The sequence below is a fragment of the Mobula hypostoma genome, chromosome 17, assembly GCF_963921235.1.
Source record: "Mobula hypostoma chromosome 17, sMobHyp1.1, whole genome shotgun sequence".
NCBI classification, from domain to species: Eukaryota; Metazoa; Chordata; class Chondrichthyes; order Myliobatiformes; family Myliobatidae; genus Mobula; species Mobula hypostoma.
This window is the reverse complement of record NC_086113.1, coordinates 8,221,125-8,236,019: the sequence shown is the minus strand read 5'-3', so window position 1 is coordinate 8,236,019 and position 14,895 is coordinate 8,221,125. Positions and strand designations below refer to the sequence as shown.

Here is a 14,895-nt window from a genome sequence, read left to right as displayed (position 1 = left end):
CCAGGTAGTGTCCTGGTAAAACTCCTCTGCACTCTGTCTAAAGCTTCCACGTTCTTCCTATAATGAGATGGCCAGAACTGAACACAATATTCCAAGTGTGGTCTAACCAGAGTTTTATAGAGCTGCAACATTACCTCACAGCTTTTGAACTCAATCCCTGACTAATGAAGGCCAACACACCACACACCTTCTTAACCACCTTATCAACTAGTGCCTCTTCCTGTGTTTTTGTTTCTGTCCGCTCCTTCATTTCCCCTGTTGTAATGTGAGCATTATTATTAAAAGTAAGTTAATACTAATTCGGATAATGGGGGGGGGGGGGGTTCTACTTCTGTTCTTTTTATTTCCAGTGGGCTTTGTATATAGTGTCCCTGCCATGCCGTATGGGTTGTGAAAGCCTCTGTATATACATAACGGTTTTGAAGTTCGACATAAAGTTGTTTCTTTGGCATAAAGTTGTCGGGTGTGCCTTTTTCAAAGTAGAAGTTACTACATCCCCATCCATGCATCTTTGAAACTTATTCTATCTTTACATTTTCCCAATACTGCTGAAACATTATTTACGAATTGGAAGTGTGAAATATTCCTTAGTATGATCTTGAGTATACAGAACTTTTTAGAATTCTTTATGTCCATTGTTATTTATTCAGCTCATCCCAACTGGTGGTTTTTATCATGATTCTTAATGAGCTCAAGGGCTGGGCAGGGAACTGTTAGTGGTTCTGGTGTGCTTCCAGAAGCGGAAATGGTTCATGTGTCAACTGTGGCCTTTTCTCATTCCGTTCGGGTGACCTCATAAGATCCAAGTCATACTAGCCAAAGTCAGAGAGCAAAGTGACTGCTTTTCAAGAACGTTGTCTACGTCAACAGTATGTATCAAAAAATTTATAAATATATGTGTGCGTCTGTGTCGGTACGTGCCTAAGACTTTTGCACAGTGCTGTATTTGACAACGAGGAGCAGAGAGCAAGTTTGTAAATCTAGTGAGAGCAAAGGATGTTGGGAATGGTGAGGCTGGAGCACTGCTGGAGGGCTGTGGGACAGGTGGCAGAGGAGGAGTGCCAAGGGCGGGGGTAGGAAGGGTAGGTAGCACAGGTTCAGACACAACCAGCCCTGAGGCACCAGGCAAAGTCATTTGATTCAAAACAATTGGTTTACTGATCATTACAGAACATCCCTCTGGTGCTACCTCATCACTTAGAGCCATGGGTCATACAGTGTGGAGTTAGAGCCTTCAGGCCACCTCGTCCGTGTCAACCACCTAAACTAGGACACTTGGGAATGCTCTGATAAACCTGTGTGCTGCAGGACTGCAGACCTTATACTGGAAGATGGGGTTAAGCGCTTTTTCAATTGGCATACACATACAAGACTGGGCAGTATGGTAGTGCCGTGGTTACCGCGACACTTTACAAGACCGGCAACTGGGGTTTAGTCCCCGCTGCTGTCTGTATGGGGCTTGTATCTTCTCCCTATCATCACGTGGGTCTCCTTTGGGTGCCCTAGTTTCCTCCCACAGTCCAAAGACGTACCAGTCAGTAGGTTAGTTGGTCATGGCATGCCTCGAAGGGCCATAAGGGCCTATTCTGTGCTGTGGCTCAATAAATAAAAATAATAAAAGATCCAAGATTCAAGTTCACTTGTCGTCTATATATCAAAACATACAATGAAATGTATTGTTGCATTAACAATTGGCACACCCTGCTCGTGGCAGCCTGGAAGCATGGCCACACATTCTGGCACCAACATAATGTGCCCACAGTGCTTGGTAGAACACACCCAACAGCAAAACAAGCCCCATTCCTCCCTCTCACCCACGCAGATACACAGCCCTTTAAACCCAGGAAGGGCCTGTAGCCTCCAGCGGACGTGGACTTGGGTCTGCAGACACTGGGATTTCACCTCCTCAGCAGACTCACAAACTCAGCTGCACCCAATGGGCCCAAAGGCCAAAGACCTCCACCTGATCAATGACTTCTATGATAAGAGAGCAGGCTTGGCTCAGGAAAAGGCAGTCAACACAAGAACAAAAACAGATCGACGAGCAGAATTTTTGTGATACTAATTGCTTCTGATAGTTCCAATATTGTGCTCTTTGCCTTCATCTTCTGATGCAGTTTTGTTGCAGATGGCCTAACTTGATTTAGCAGACGTTAACATTTCAAACCAGAGATTACTTTCGCAAGCAATCCATTTACTGGGCCATTCCGCAAGGCACAACAAATGAAGCCAGTGCACTCCCTGCAGCTGCAGCACGGAGAATCGTACACATCCTCACTCAGTGAGAGGTAAGGGACACTGAAATAGAGACATAGAGCACTACAGCACAGACAGACACCCTGCATCCTATCTAGTCTATCCCAAACTGTTATTCTGCTTAGTCCCATTTACCTGCACCTGGACCTCAGCCCTCCATAACCCTCCCATCTGTGTACCGATCCAGATTTCTCTGAAATGTTGAAACCAAACCCACATCCATCACTTCTGCCGGCAGCTCATCCACACTCTCACCACCCTGAGTGAAGAGGTTCCACTCACGTTCCCCTTAAATATTTCCCCTTTCACCCTTAAACTCTGGTTCTAGTCTCACCCACTTCAGTACAAAAAGCCTGCTTACATTTACCCTATCTATACCCCTCATAATTTTGCATACATCTAGCAAATCTCCCCTCAATCTCCTACGGTCCAGGGAATTAAGTCTTAACCTATTCAACCTTTCCCTATAACTCAGGCATCCGGTTGAAACTGAGTAAACCACATATTGTTTCCTCTTAATGTAATAATACAGCATTGCTCAAATATTACTGAAATATTAAATGCACAACAAAGACCACCGTATGCCCGCTGATCGCTGCAGTGCAGCAAAGGCAGCTGGGCTTCATAGGGACAAGCTCAGGAAGCAATTGGTCCTGTTCCTTCACCCACCATGCACCTGCTTCTGATAAAGGTTAAGGACTGGCTTCCCTCCCCCAGCCTACGGTCTGTGAAGAAATACTCCGCTGGATGCAATTCTCCTCAGGATCAGAATCAGGTTTAATTTTTTGGAACGTAGACAAGTACAGCACAAGAACAGGCTCTTTAACCCACAAAGTTGTGACAATCCAATTAAGTTGATAATCAAATGGCCAACTAAACCAATCCACTCTGCCTACACAATGTCTATACCTTTCATTTTCTCACAGCCATGTGCCTATCCAAACGTCTTTTAAAAGTCTGTCATGTGTCTGCTTATACTATATTTGTCATGTTTTTTTGTTTTGCAGCAGCTGTACAGTGCAAAACACAAAAAAAACTATAAATTACAGAAGAAATATAATAAATAATTAAGTCAAATAAGCAGTGCTAAAAGAGCAAAATTACTGAGGTAGATTTCATGGGTTGGTTTATTGTTTGTTCAGTAATCTGATAATAGACAGGAAGAAGCTGTTCCTAAAATGTTGAGTGTGTGTCTTCAGGCTCCTGTACCTCCTCTCTGATGGTAGCTATGAGAAGAGGGCAGTATATATATATCTAAAGAGTTAAATTGAGTAAGTAGTGCAGGTATAACAAAGTAGTGAGGTAGTGTTCATGGGTTCAATGTCCATTCAGAAATCTGATGGCAGAGGGGAAGAAGCTGTTCCTGAATGTTGAGCAAGTGTTTTTGGGCTCCTGCAGCTCCTCCCTGATTGCAGCAATGAGAAGAGGCATGTCTTGGGTAATGAGAATCCTTAATGATGTACGCTGTCTTTTTTGAGATACACACACAGTTTGCACACACAGGAGATTAGTGTGCAAACTTAAAGCACACGGTATTGGGGGTATAGTATTGATGTGGATAGAGAATTGGTTGGCAGACAGGAAGCAAAGAGTGGGAAGAAACGGGACCTTTTCAGAATGGCAGGCAGTGACAAGTGGGGTACCGCAAGGCTCAGTGCTGGGACCCCAGCTGTTTACAATATATATTAATGATTTAGACGAGGGAATTAAATGCAGCATCTCCAAGTTTGCGAATGACACGAAGCTGGGCGGCAGTGTTAGCTGTGAGGAGGATGCTAAGAGGATGCAGGGTGACTTGGATAGGTTAGGTGAGTGGGCAAATTCATGGCAGATGCAATTTAATGTGGATAAATGTGAGGTTATCCACTTTGGTGGCGAGAACAGGAAAAGAGATTATTATCTGAATGGTGGCCGATTAGGAAAAGGGGAGGTGCAATGAGACCTGGGTGTCATTGTACACCAGTCATTGAAAGTGGGCATGCAGGTACAGCAGGCAGTGAAAAAGGCGAACGGTATCTTGGCATTCATAGCAAGAGGATCCGAGTACAGGAGCAGGGAGGTTCTACTACAGTTGTACAAGGCCTTAGTGAGACCACACCTGGAGTATTGTGTGCAGTTTTGGTCCCCTAATCTGAGGAAAGACATTCTTGCCATAGAGGGAGTACAAAGAAGGTTCACCAGATTGATTCCTGGGATGGCAGGACTTTCATATGAAGAAAGACTGGATCGACTAGGCTTGTACTCGCTGGAATTCAGAAGACTGAGGGGGGCTCTGATTGAAACATATAAAATTCTAAAGGGATTGGACAGGCTAGATGCAGGAAGATTGTTCCCGATGTTGGGGAAATCCAGAACGAGGGGTCACAGTTTGAGGATAAAGGGGAAGCCTTTCAGGACCGAGATGAGGAAAAACTTCTTCACACAGAGAGAGGTGAATCTGTGGAATTCTCTGCCATAGGAAACAGTTGAGGCCAGTTCATTGGCTATACTTAAGAGGGACTTAGATATGGCCCTTGTGACTAAAGAGATCCGGGGGTATGGAGAGAAAGTAGGTACGGGGTTCTGAGTTGGATGATCAGCCATGATCGTACTGAATGGCAGTCCAGGCTCGAAGGGCCGAATGGCCTACTCCTGCACCTATTTTCTATGTTTCTATATTGCTCCATGAAAATGTCCTGGATGGAGGGGAGGCTACTGCTGATGGAGCTGGCCGAGTTCAAACCTTTCTGCAGCTTCTTGCGATCCTGTGTCGTACCAGACGGTGAAGCAGGCAGTTAGAATGCCCTCCACAGTACATCTGTAGAAATCTGTAAGTGAAGTCACACACTCCACGTATCAGGAACAGGTTCTTCCACTGCGCCATCAGATTTCTGGATGGGCAATGAACTTATGAACACTTCCTCAGTATCCTTTCCCTCTCTTTTTGCACGACTTATTTATTTTTAATATATACTTCTTGCTGTCATTGATAGTTTTTATTACACTGTATTACAATGTACTGCTGCTGCCTAACAACAATTTCACGACATCTGTCGGTGATATTAAACCCGATTCCGTTTCTACCAGTTGGAGGAAACCAGCCATGTAAAAAAACACGGTGCTCAGCACAGCATCCTACCATTTTTATTAAGCTGCTTTATTAGATTCAGAGTTTTCTCCTTTCAAATCTTAATCAGAAAAGAAGCAACAAGGTGTGTAAAACAGTGAATGAAAAGAGTGAATTAAGACTCTCAGTAAACCATCTGAATTATATAGCCACTCTGTTAACAAGATTCTGGCATTCATGACTGTGCACATCAGGCAATGTTGGAATGGTCCGAATTGGTCCAGAGTGTGTACAGTTGTCTTACAGGGATCTCCAACAAGACCATAAGATCTCAGAGCAGGCCATTTGGCCCATCGAGTCTGTTCCACTATTCCATCATGGCTGAAGTATCTAATTAGCCTCTGGTTCAGAATGCTTTTGGATTTCTCAGTCTATCCTTGTCACATCTCAAAATAAGACAATCAACAAAATAAACAGCAACCAGCAGTTCACAGAAAATAAAAAGGGCATGCAAAGTTGAAGAACGTTGCTCGCCTTGATTCAATTACTGGCTTTTACAGTTGCAACAATGTTAATTTTCATCCTCACAAGTCGCTGATCATTTATACTGGCACAAAGAGGAAACTGGATTGAAAGTCAGTGGGTGAGAGTTGGATGGGTCATTGTAGGAAGGATTGATTGAAAATACAATTATAGGGTAACAGTACATAAATATGTTTATGACATTGAAGGGCAAAGGAAACGCTTCAAGGATAACATCAGAATCAGCCCTTAGAAATTCAACATTATATCTAACAACCAGGAAGGTTTTGAACTCAGTAGATAAACTGATGGAAATGTGTTGAAGAGGGAGCTGCACGACATGAGAACGGTGCAGAGAAGCAGCAGCAGCTGCGAAAGCAGAGACTGAACAACCAAAGGACCCAACCACCGGCCACAGCCACCACTTACTCCTGCCTGCACTGCGAGAGAATAAGTGGAGTGTGGATCAGTCTCTGCTGCCTCCTCAGGACCCACCAATAGACAGCCCCTAAAGAGAACATCATACTTAACTCAAGTGATCACAATACTACTTTGATATTAACCCTTCCTAGGGACTCAGTCAACATCATATACTGTAGTTGAAGGCTTCTTAGTACAACTCAAAGAGTATATAAAAGTTCTGAAAGTTTCTGGTATTACTTACTGCTGGTTGCATAACATATGGTTGATGAGGCATCCATGATGTACTCTGGACCTGCATGAAGAATTATACCCAATTAGCAAAAAAAAATTAGAATAAAACTACAGCATCAAAGACACTAGGATATTAATATTAATTCTATTGGCATACAGGATGGTGTAAATGCATTTGGCAGTTCGACTTGTAAAAACTGGGGAATTTTCAAAGTTCAAAGTAAATTTGTTATCAAAGTACCTAGTATCATCATTATCATTATAAACACAAAATAATCTGCAGATGCTGGGGTCAAAGTGTTGTCATCATTATCATTATGTATTGCATTGTATTACATTGGTGATCATGGTCTCATGACCATGATTTTTCTTGGCAAATTTTTCTACGTTAGTGGTTTGCCATTGCCTTCCTCTGGGCAGTATCTTTACAAGACGGGTGACCCCAGCCATTATCAATATTCTTCAGAGATTGTCTGCCTGGCGTCAGTGGTCGCGTGACCAGGACTTGTGATATCCACCGGCTGCTTGTACGACCATCCACCACCTGCTCTCATGGCTTCATGTGACCCTGATCGGGCAGCTAAGCAGGTGCTACACCTTGCCCAAGGGTGACCTGCAGGCTAGCAGGGGGAAGGAGCACCTTACACCCACCTTGATAGAGACGTATCACCACCCCACCATCCAAAGCGGAGATAGTGTATGTCACCATATACTGTCTTGAGATTCATTTTTTTCAGACATTTACAAGAAAATAAAGAAATACAACAGAATTTGTAAAAAAAAACTATACTTAACAAAGACAGTATGCAAAAGAGGAAAGATCGTGCAAATAATTTTTAAAAAGTAAATAACTAATACTGAGTTGTGGAGTTGTTGAAAATGACTCCATATGTTGTGGAGTCAGTTGAAAGTTGTGGTGAGTGATGTTATCCATGTTGGTTCAGAAGCCTGATGGTTGAAGGGTAATAACTGTTCTTGAACCCGGTGGTGTGGGACCTGAAGCTCCTGTACCTCCTAGCAATAGTAGTAGCGAGAAGAAAGCAAGGTCTGGATGACGAGGGTCATTAGTGATAGATGCTGCTTCCTTGTGGCAGTATTCCGTGTAGGTGTGCTCAATGATGGGGGAGGCTTTGCCGGTTGAATTTTGAAAATTTTGAAATGAACATACAGATCAAGAATATTGAAAAATTAATAAATTAGCCATTTGACTTGTGCTTTCTGTATATTGCAGATTCATATCAAATCAAGTCTCAGCAATTCTCAAAAAGGGTTGTATTAATGTGGGAGGATATTGAAATAACCCTCTTCAAAATCTGTTTGTGGGTATGCCATATTGTAAAAGCAATAAAAATTCATTGTTTTTTATCATATGTGTAACAGCAATGTTAAATAGTGAATATAGAAAATTATTTTAAATTGCAGTAGGTAGATGATGAGATAGGTACGTAAATGGCAAATTTGGAAAGGCTAAAGAATAATCAATACAAAAGAATGGACTTTCAGCTAGAATGGTAGAGACAAAATCTCTGGAATCACTTAGATACACTAGGGGTATTAGCTACACTGCAGGTAACTTGAGATCTTCCGAATCAGAATCAGGTTTAATATCATTGGCATATGTCGTCAAATTGGTTGTTTCATGACATATGCCAATTTTATACATATGTTAAAAAACAGATTATTATGCAGTGAACATACATTTTGGATGTTTTAACTAAACAAATGGCCTAGAGATGCTGCAGATTTGAAAAACAAATCTAGAAGTAGGAATTAGTTCTCTTTGAATCTCTGAAGTTTTCTTCTCCCAAGGGTGGAGGAGGTCGGATCATTAGACATACTTAATGGGGAGACTGATAAAGTTTGTGGAAACTGACGTAGAAGAGGCGTTGAGTTCAGCACAGTTCATCCATGATTAGACATAATTATCAGGTGGGTGTGGGGGGCCTGATGACCTATGATGTCTTCTCATTGCTACCATCAGGGAGGAGGTACAGGAGCCTGAACATTTGCACACAGAGTTTTAGGAATAGCTTCTTCCCCTCTGCCATCAGATTTCTGTGTGGTCCATAAATCCACGAACACCACCTCAGCAATTTTCTCTCTTTTTGCACTACTTATTTACTTGTATATTTTTTATAGATTTTTTATTGTAATTTATAATAGTTTTCAGACATTGCACTGTACTGCTGCTGCAAAACAATAAATTTCACAATATATGTCAGTGATAATACACCTGATTCTGATTTTTTTCTGGTGTTGTGCTTTTGAGCTTATATTAAGATGGTTCTTAACTGAGAGTTTCACATATCAACAAGCAAATAACACAAAACCTTGGGAAAATCACCCTTCGTACCAGAGACTTTGCCTAATACTTCAAGAGAAAGTTCATCGGCCTCAGCTGCTTTTCCCTCAACACTTGATGCCACCTGACTTGCTGAAAAATTTTGCATGTTCTCTCTTTATTGATTATTAATAATATCAATAAAAATGAAAGTGTACCAAGAAAATTTATAAGGATATTGCCGAGCATCGAGGATCTGAGTTAGGACTTCTTTCCCTACAGCATAGATGAATGAGGGGAAACTTGATAAAATTATGAGGGGTATTTTCCATGAGGTTGGGTAAGACTAGAACTAGAGGTCATGGGTTAAGGGTGAAAGGTGAACTGTTTAAGGGGAACATGAGGGGGAACTTCTTCACTCAGAGAGTGGTGTGGGTGTGGTACGAGCTGCCAGTGCAAGTGGTGGATGCAGGTTCAATTGAACATTTAAGAGAATTTTGCTTAAGAACATAGACGGGAGAGGTATGGTGGGCTATGGTCCAGGTGCAGGTTGATGGAACCTGGCAGAATAATTGTTTGGCACAGACGAGATGAGCCAAAGGGCCTGCTTCTGTGCTGTAATGTTCTACGACTCTATTTTTGTAAACCATGAAGTAACTATGACCCGCCCTCATCAGGTATGTGAACAGATACAATTGGGTTACGTTTATTTACACATTTACCCCTCTGTCATGAGCTCATCGTCTCTCATTCTCTTCATGCAAGATCTCAGATTATTTGTAAATTTTTGAAAAGGAGTCTCTGAATGTCATAACTTGGAACTAGTGATGTGTGTGTGTGTGTGTGTGTGTGTGGGGGGGGGGAGTGGAGAAATTAATTAAAGTTTATTTTTTAATTATGACAATGAGCACAATTATCCATTTCTAAAGAAATAACTGAACAGCTGGGAAACACGCTTCAGTTACATCTTTCTTTTCTATCTTAACAGTCGATTTTGATAAGATCAAATGAAGAATTCTTACAATTAAAATCCCTTATATTAATTAGTAAGACACACAAAATACTGAAGGAACTGCAGGTCAGACAGCATCTCATTCTAAGGAGAGGTGTAAAGAGTCGATACTTCAAGCTGAGACCCTGCAACAGGTTTCATGTGTCCTGATGAAGGGTTTTGGCCCAAAACATCATCTGTTCATTCTTCTCCATAGATGCTGCCTGACCTGCTGAGTGTCTCCAGCATTTTGTGTGTGTTGTTCTGGATTTCCAGCATCTACAAAATCTCTTATCTTTTTGCTCTGACATTTTTAAATCTTGTTCCATTCACAAGTTGTTTTAATTCAAGCGGACTTCCTTCAACAGCACAATGGAGTCAATCTTGGCCGTTCTTCATCACTATTATTTAAATGGTTCAGCACGGATTATATAGGCCGAAGGTCCTTTTCTGTACAACACACATTACACTGGGCCTCCTGTCCCAGGATCCTCTCGTATCCCTTCTGCCAATCACCTGTCCAGCTCTTGGCTCCATCCCTCCCCCTCCTGTCTTCTCCCATCATTTTGGATCTCCCCCTCCCCCTCCCACTTTCAAATCTCTTACTAGCTCTTCCTTCAGTTAGTCCTGACGAAGGGTCTCGGCCTGAAATGTCGGCTGTACCTCTTCCTAGAGATGCTGCCTGGCCTGCTGCGTTCACCAGCAACTTTGATGTGTGTTGCTTGAATTTCCAGCATCTGCAGAATTCCTCATGTTTACGTCCTTTTCTGTACTATACTTTTCTATGACTCTTAATATTCCTTCCACAAAATGAAATAATGTGGATACATCGATTATCTGCACTGACTTGCATTTTCTATTAGGCTTTTAAATTATGATATATAAAATTTTTCATTTGCATAATGATACTGAGAAGACATCCACTGAACAATGACAAAATTAAGCACCTTGAAGATAATATCTGTAAGGTATTTTTCCAATATTACACATTTCGTTTTTGCAGAGGGTTGGTTGAAACACAGGTGAAATAGCAAAACAGTAAGGTTCATGCTCTTTGAGAACGTGGTTCTTACCCAAGGGCTTCGATGATAACTGAGAGATTGAAACCCCTTCTCAGATGTTACAGGTTCTAAGTTAGATTGCTGGAGTACTTCATTTTATTGCTGTCTTTAACCAATTCTCAATTGAAATTGCAGCATCAGGTCAGGCCAAGTTTCGATCAAAGTGGGACTGAAAATTGTAAGTAATACGCTGTATCCTACACTAGGGAGCTGAAAATCATAAACACCAAGAGATTCTACAGATGCTGGAAATCCAGAGCAATGCACACAATGGAGGAATTCAGCAGGTCACACAGCATCTATGGAGAGGAAAAAAAATCAATCGATGTTTCAGGCCGAGACCCTTCATCAGCACTGAAAAGGAAGGGAGAAGTAGTCTTTCCAGTCCTGATGAAGGTCTCAACCTGAAAGGTCGACAGAGAGCCGCGTTTAGATTCCACAGTCTCATTTTATATTGACTCAGCCCCACCATTTTGAAAACACCATAAATAAACTGAGCTGTACTCACTGAGTGATTTTGTTATGTTTCTGGTTGAATAATCTATAGAGGGAACTTACTATTGTATTTTTCAAGAAAGATGTACATCCTTATTAATAATATAAAGCACATTTATTTCTGTGCGTAAAGCTATTTTTTCTTTCTCCCTTTCTTCTGTTTATCTTGGTGCACTGACTAAATAACGTGACACTGTCCCCCAAGGACATGCCCTCTTCTCATGGCTACCATCAGGGAGGAGGTACAGGAGCATAAAGACACACACTCAATGTTTCAGGAACTGTTTCTTCTCCTCTACCGTCAGATTCCTGAATGCACGTTGAACCCATGAACACTGCCTGATTATTTTTGTTCCCAGTTTGCACAATTTATTTAATTTAATCTTTAATATATATTTATTTTTGTAATTTGTCATATTTTTATGCATTGCACTGTACTGCTGCTGTAAAACAACTTTCACGAATTATGGGAAAAGGTTGAAAAGGTTAGAATTTTATTCCCTGCGGTGCAGGAGACAGAAGGAATATTTAATAGAAGTATACCAGATTACGAGGGTATAGATAGGGTTGGGTGAGACCAGTTCAAGGGTTAAGGGTGAAAGGTGAAATGTTTAAGGGTTACATGAAGAGCAACTTCTTCACTCAGAGAGTGGTGAGAGTGTGGAATGAACCACCTGTATAAGTGGTGGATGCAAGTCTGATAACAACATGTAGGAGAAATTTGGATAGGTACATTAATAGGAGGGGTACGGAGGCTATGGTCTGGGTGCAGGTTGATAGGACTAAGCTGAGTATTAGTTCAGCATGGATAGATGGGCTGAAGGGCTTGCTTCTGTGCTGTAATGCTCTAGGACTCTATGATAATAATTTTGATCCAGCTTCACCGATATCAAAGCCTGGGTGACCAATGCTTCAACCATCCGTTGAATAAGGAATTTGGCATGAGGGTTAATCTCACATAAAATATTTGCAAGCTCTGTAACTCACACATACTGTTACCATGAATACATCTAGGAGCTGGGATATTGATACCCAGGAGTCTTGGTCTCTGGACGCCAACTTCAAAATGTCTCTGGCCTTTATATAATGCAGAATGTTTCTAGAAATATTTCTCCAAGAATGTAAAGAAATTCCAATTTTCAAATCCCTACTTGTATTACAAAAGATTGAGTTCAGTGACATGGAAGCTGTACAAATGGCACAGGCCGTTACGGTATTGAGATTGTGAAAGGAGATTACAGAGTAACTGATATGTGGGTTATTGAAGCTGCGCTTCACAATGACGGCCAGAACATGTATTCAGAAGCAGACAAGGGGAGTCATATAATGGCTTGAGCAACTTATGTAAAAAAAACTTGCAACGTTTGCAAGAGCTGAATAAAACTGACAGGTGGGAATCTTCTGAAGCCTATGACAGAAGTTTGAAAAGCAAACATCTTAAATCTTAGCTCCAATATAAACAAATTTCTCCTTTTCCTCCTCCTTCCAAGTAGTAAAAAAAAGACTGCATATTTTTGGCTTATTTGCATGCATTAAGAACATGGAACACAGAACAGTACAGTGCAGGAACAGGCCATTTGGTTCACAATGTTGTTCTGAATCAATTAAATTAGTAATCAAACTGCTAACTAAATTAATCTTTTCTGCCTACACAATGTCCATATCCTTCCATTTTCCTCATATTCACATGCCCATCTAAATGCCTCTTAAAAGTCCCTCGTGTATCTGCCTCCACCTCAACATCAGGCAGCTCAACCCAGACACTCTCCACTCTGTGTGTAAAAACACTTGCCCCTCACATCGCCATTAACATTAACCCCTCTCACCCTAAATGCATGCCCTCTGGTATTAGACATTTCAACCCCGGGAAAAAAGATACTGTCTGTCTACTCGATCTATGGCCCTTGTAATCTTATAAACCTCTGTTGGATCTCCCATCAGTCTCCACTGCTCCAGAGAAAATAACCTAAGTTTGTCCAAACTCCCATTATAGCACATGCCTTGTAATGTAGCCAGCATCCCAATAAACTTCTTCTCCCCCCCCTCTGCAAAGCCTCAACAATCCTTCTACAATAGTATGACCATAATTGTATACAATGCTCCAGATGCTGCCTAACTAGAGCTTTATAAAGCTGCAACATAACTTCCTGACTTTTGTACTCAATGCCTTGAGTAATAAAGGCAAGGATGCCATATGCCTTCCTAATCTCCCCATCCACCTGTGTAGGTAGCCACTTTCAGGGAGCTATGAACTTGGACCCCAAGATCCTTCTGCTCATCAGTACTGTTAAAGGTCTTGCTCTTATCAGTGTACTGTCTCTTTACATTTGACCTACCAAGGTGCAATACATCATTTTTTAAATTTCTTTAAATTTTAAGGAAATAAAAAAAACTTATAAGTTTTTAATATCTTATAAAATAATAGTGGAAAGTTCTCCCTACCTGATATGTTGACACAGGAGAAGCAGCAATGTAAGGTGTGATAGATGTCTGTGCAATCATACGATTTGTTGCAATACTGTATGGTGAAGAATAAAAACTGTGGGAAGCAAGAAGAATATTAGTTCAAGAAAAATTCCAGGCCACAACTGTAGCTGGCATTCTCCTTCTGATCTGTCCAGCCTGTTAAGCTACTGAATGGACACTTCTAGAAGGAGCACACTTACAAACTACACAGACTAGAGGTGGGGCAGTTCTAACTTATTGTATCTCAAGGAGTCTTTCAGACATAATATTTAATTGTCAGGCTGCTGTCAGTCAGTATTCTCTTCAATATACATAGAATCTTCATGTTACAGCGCAATGGTTTTGCCCACAATATAATCAAACACTGCAGGTTACCAGATTAACTATCCTGAGGCCTGTAGTAAGTTAGGAGCAATGAGTTCAAATCACACTACTTGGAGAATTTAAATTTAGTTGATTAGACAATCAGAAATCGAGAGCTAATGGGAATAATGATAATATAAACATCTTATCTGATGTTGTCAAGGACAGAAATCTGTTGGAAAAGTCTATCTTTACCTAGACACATCCATAGATGACAGTCGACTCACAGCCTGTGAAGTGCCCTCTATAACTGACCATCGTTTTAAAGCCAGTTAGGATGTTGTAAAATCACCTAAAATGTTTCTTACCAATGCTGTATACAGTATGAGACCCAAATGCGATACACAGTGAAAATAATGATCTTAAAATGGATTTTCCTCAATATGGTTGTCTATTCCCAATGTAGAAACAAAGGATATGCAAAGCCATTCTTGATGAGATACTTAGTGTATAAATACAGTATTTATTATACTAATTTTAACATCACTAAAAGGATTAGGGAGTTGCAAAGAAACACAAAAAAACAGGTAGAATATACTGCTGCAGTTAAAATATTTAATTTCAGTCCCTAAAACATTTATAAGATAAATGATGCATTTTTCTGACATCACTTAGAAAATGTTGATGTGAATTAAAACATAAATACAGTGCCTTGTAAAAGTATTCGGCCCCCAAGCCTTTGTTCACATCAGTATTACAACCAAGGATTTTGATCAATTTAACAGAGAATTTATTTGTGAATCACATGTTCCTTACTCCC

The 14,895-nt window shown here is 41.0% G+C and overlaps 1 protein-coding gene across 12 annotated transcripts in view; it reads right to left on the bottom strand.

The window, feature by feature from the left end:
* The window catches only part of LOC134357816 (RNA-binding motif, single-stranded-interacting protein 3), a 1,318,209-nt gene that overhangs the window by 80,259 nt on the left and 1,223,055 nt on the right, over nucleotides 1–14,895 (bottom strand). For all 12 annotated transcript variants that reach the window (XM_063069497.1, XM_063069500.1, XM_063069498.1 and 9 more), the window contains 2 exons: nucleotides 13,749–13,845; nucleotides 6,489–6,539 (listed from right to left, as the gene is read on the bottom strand). In XM_063069497.1, coding sequence (XP_062925567.1) covers nucleotides 6,489–6,539; nucleotides 13,749–13,845 — 148 coding nt within the window. The remainder of the gene's footprint in view (nucleotides 1–6,488; nucleotides 6,540–13,748; nucleotides 13,846–14,895) is intronic.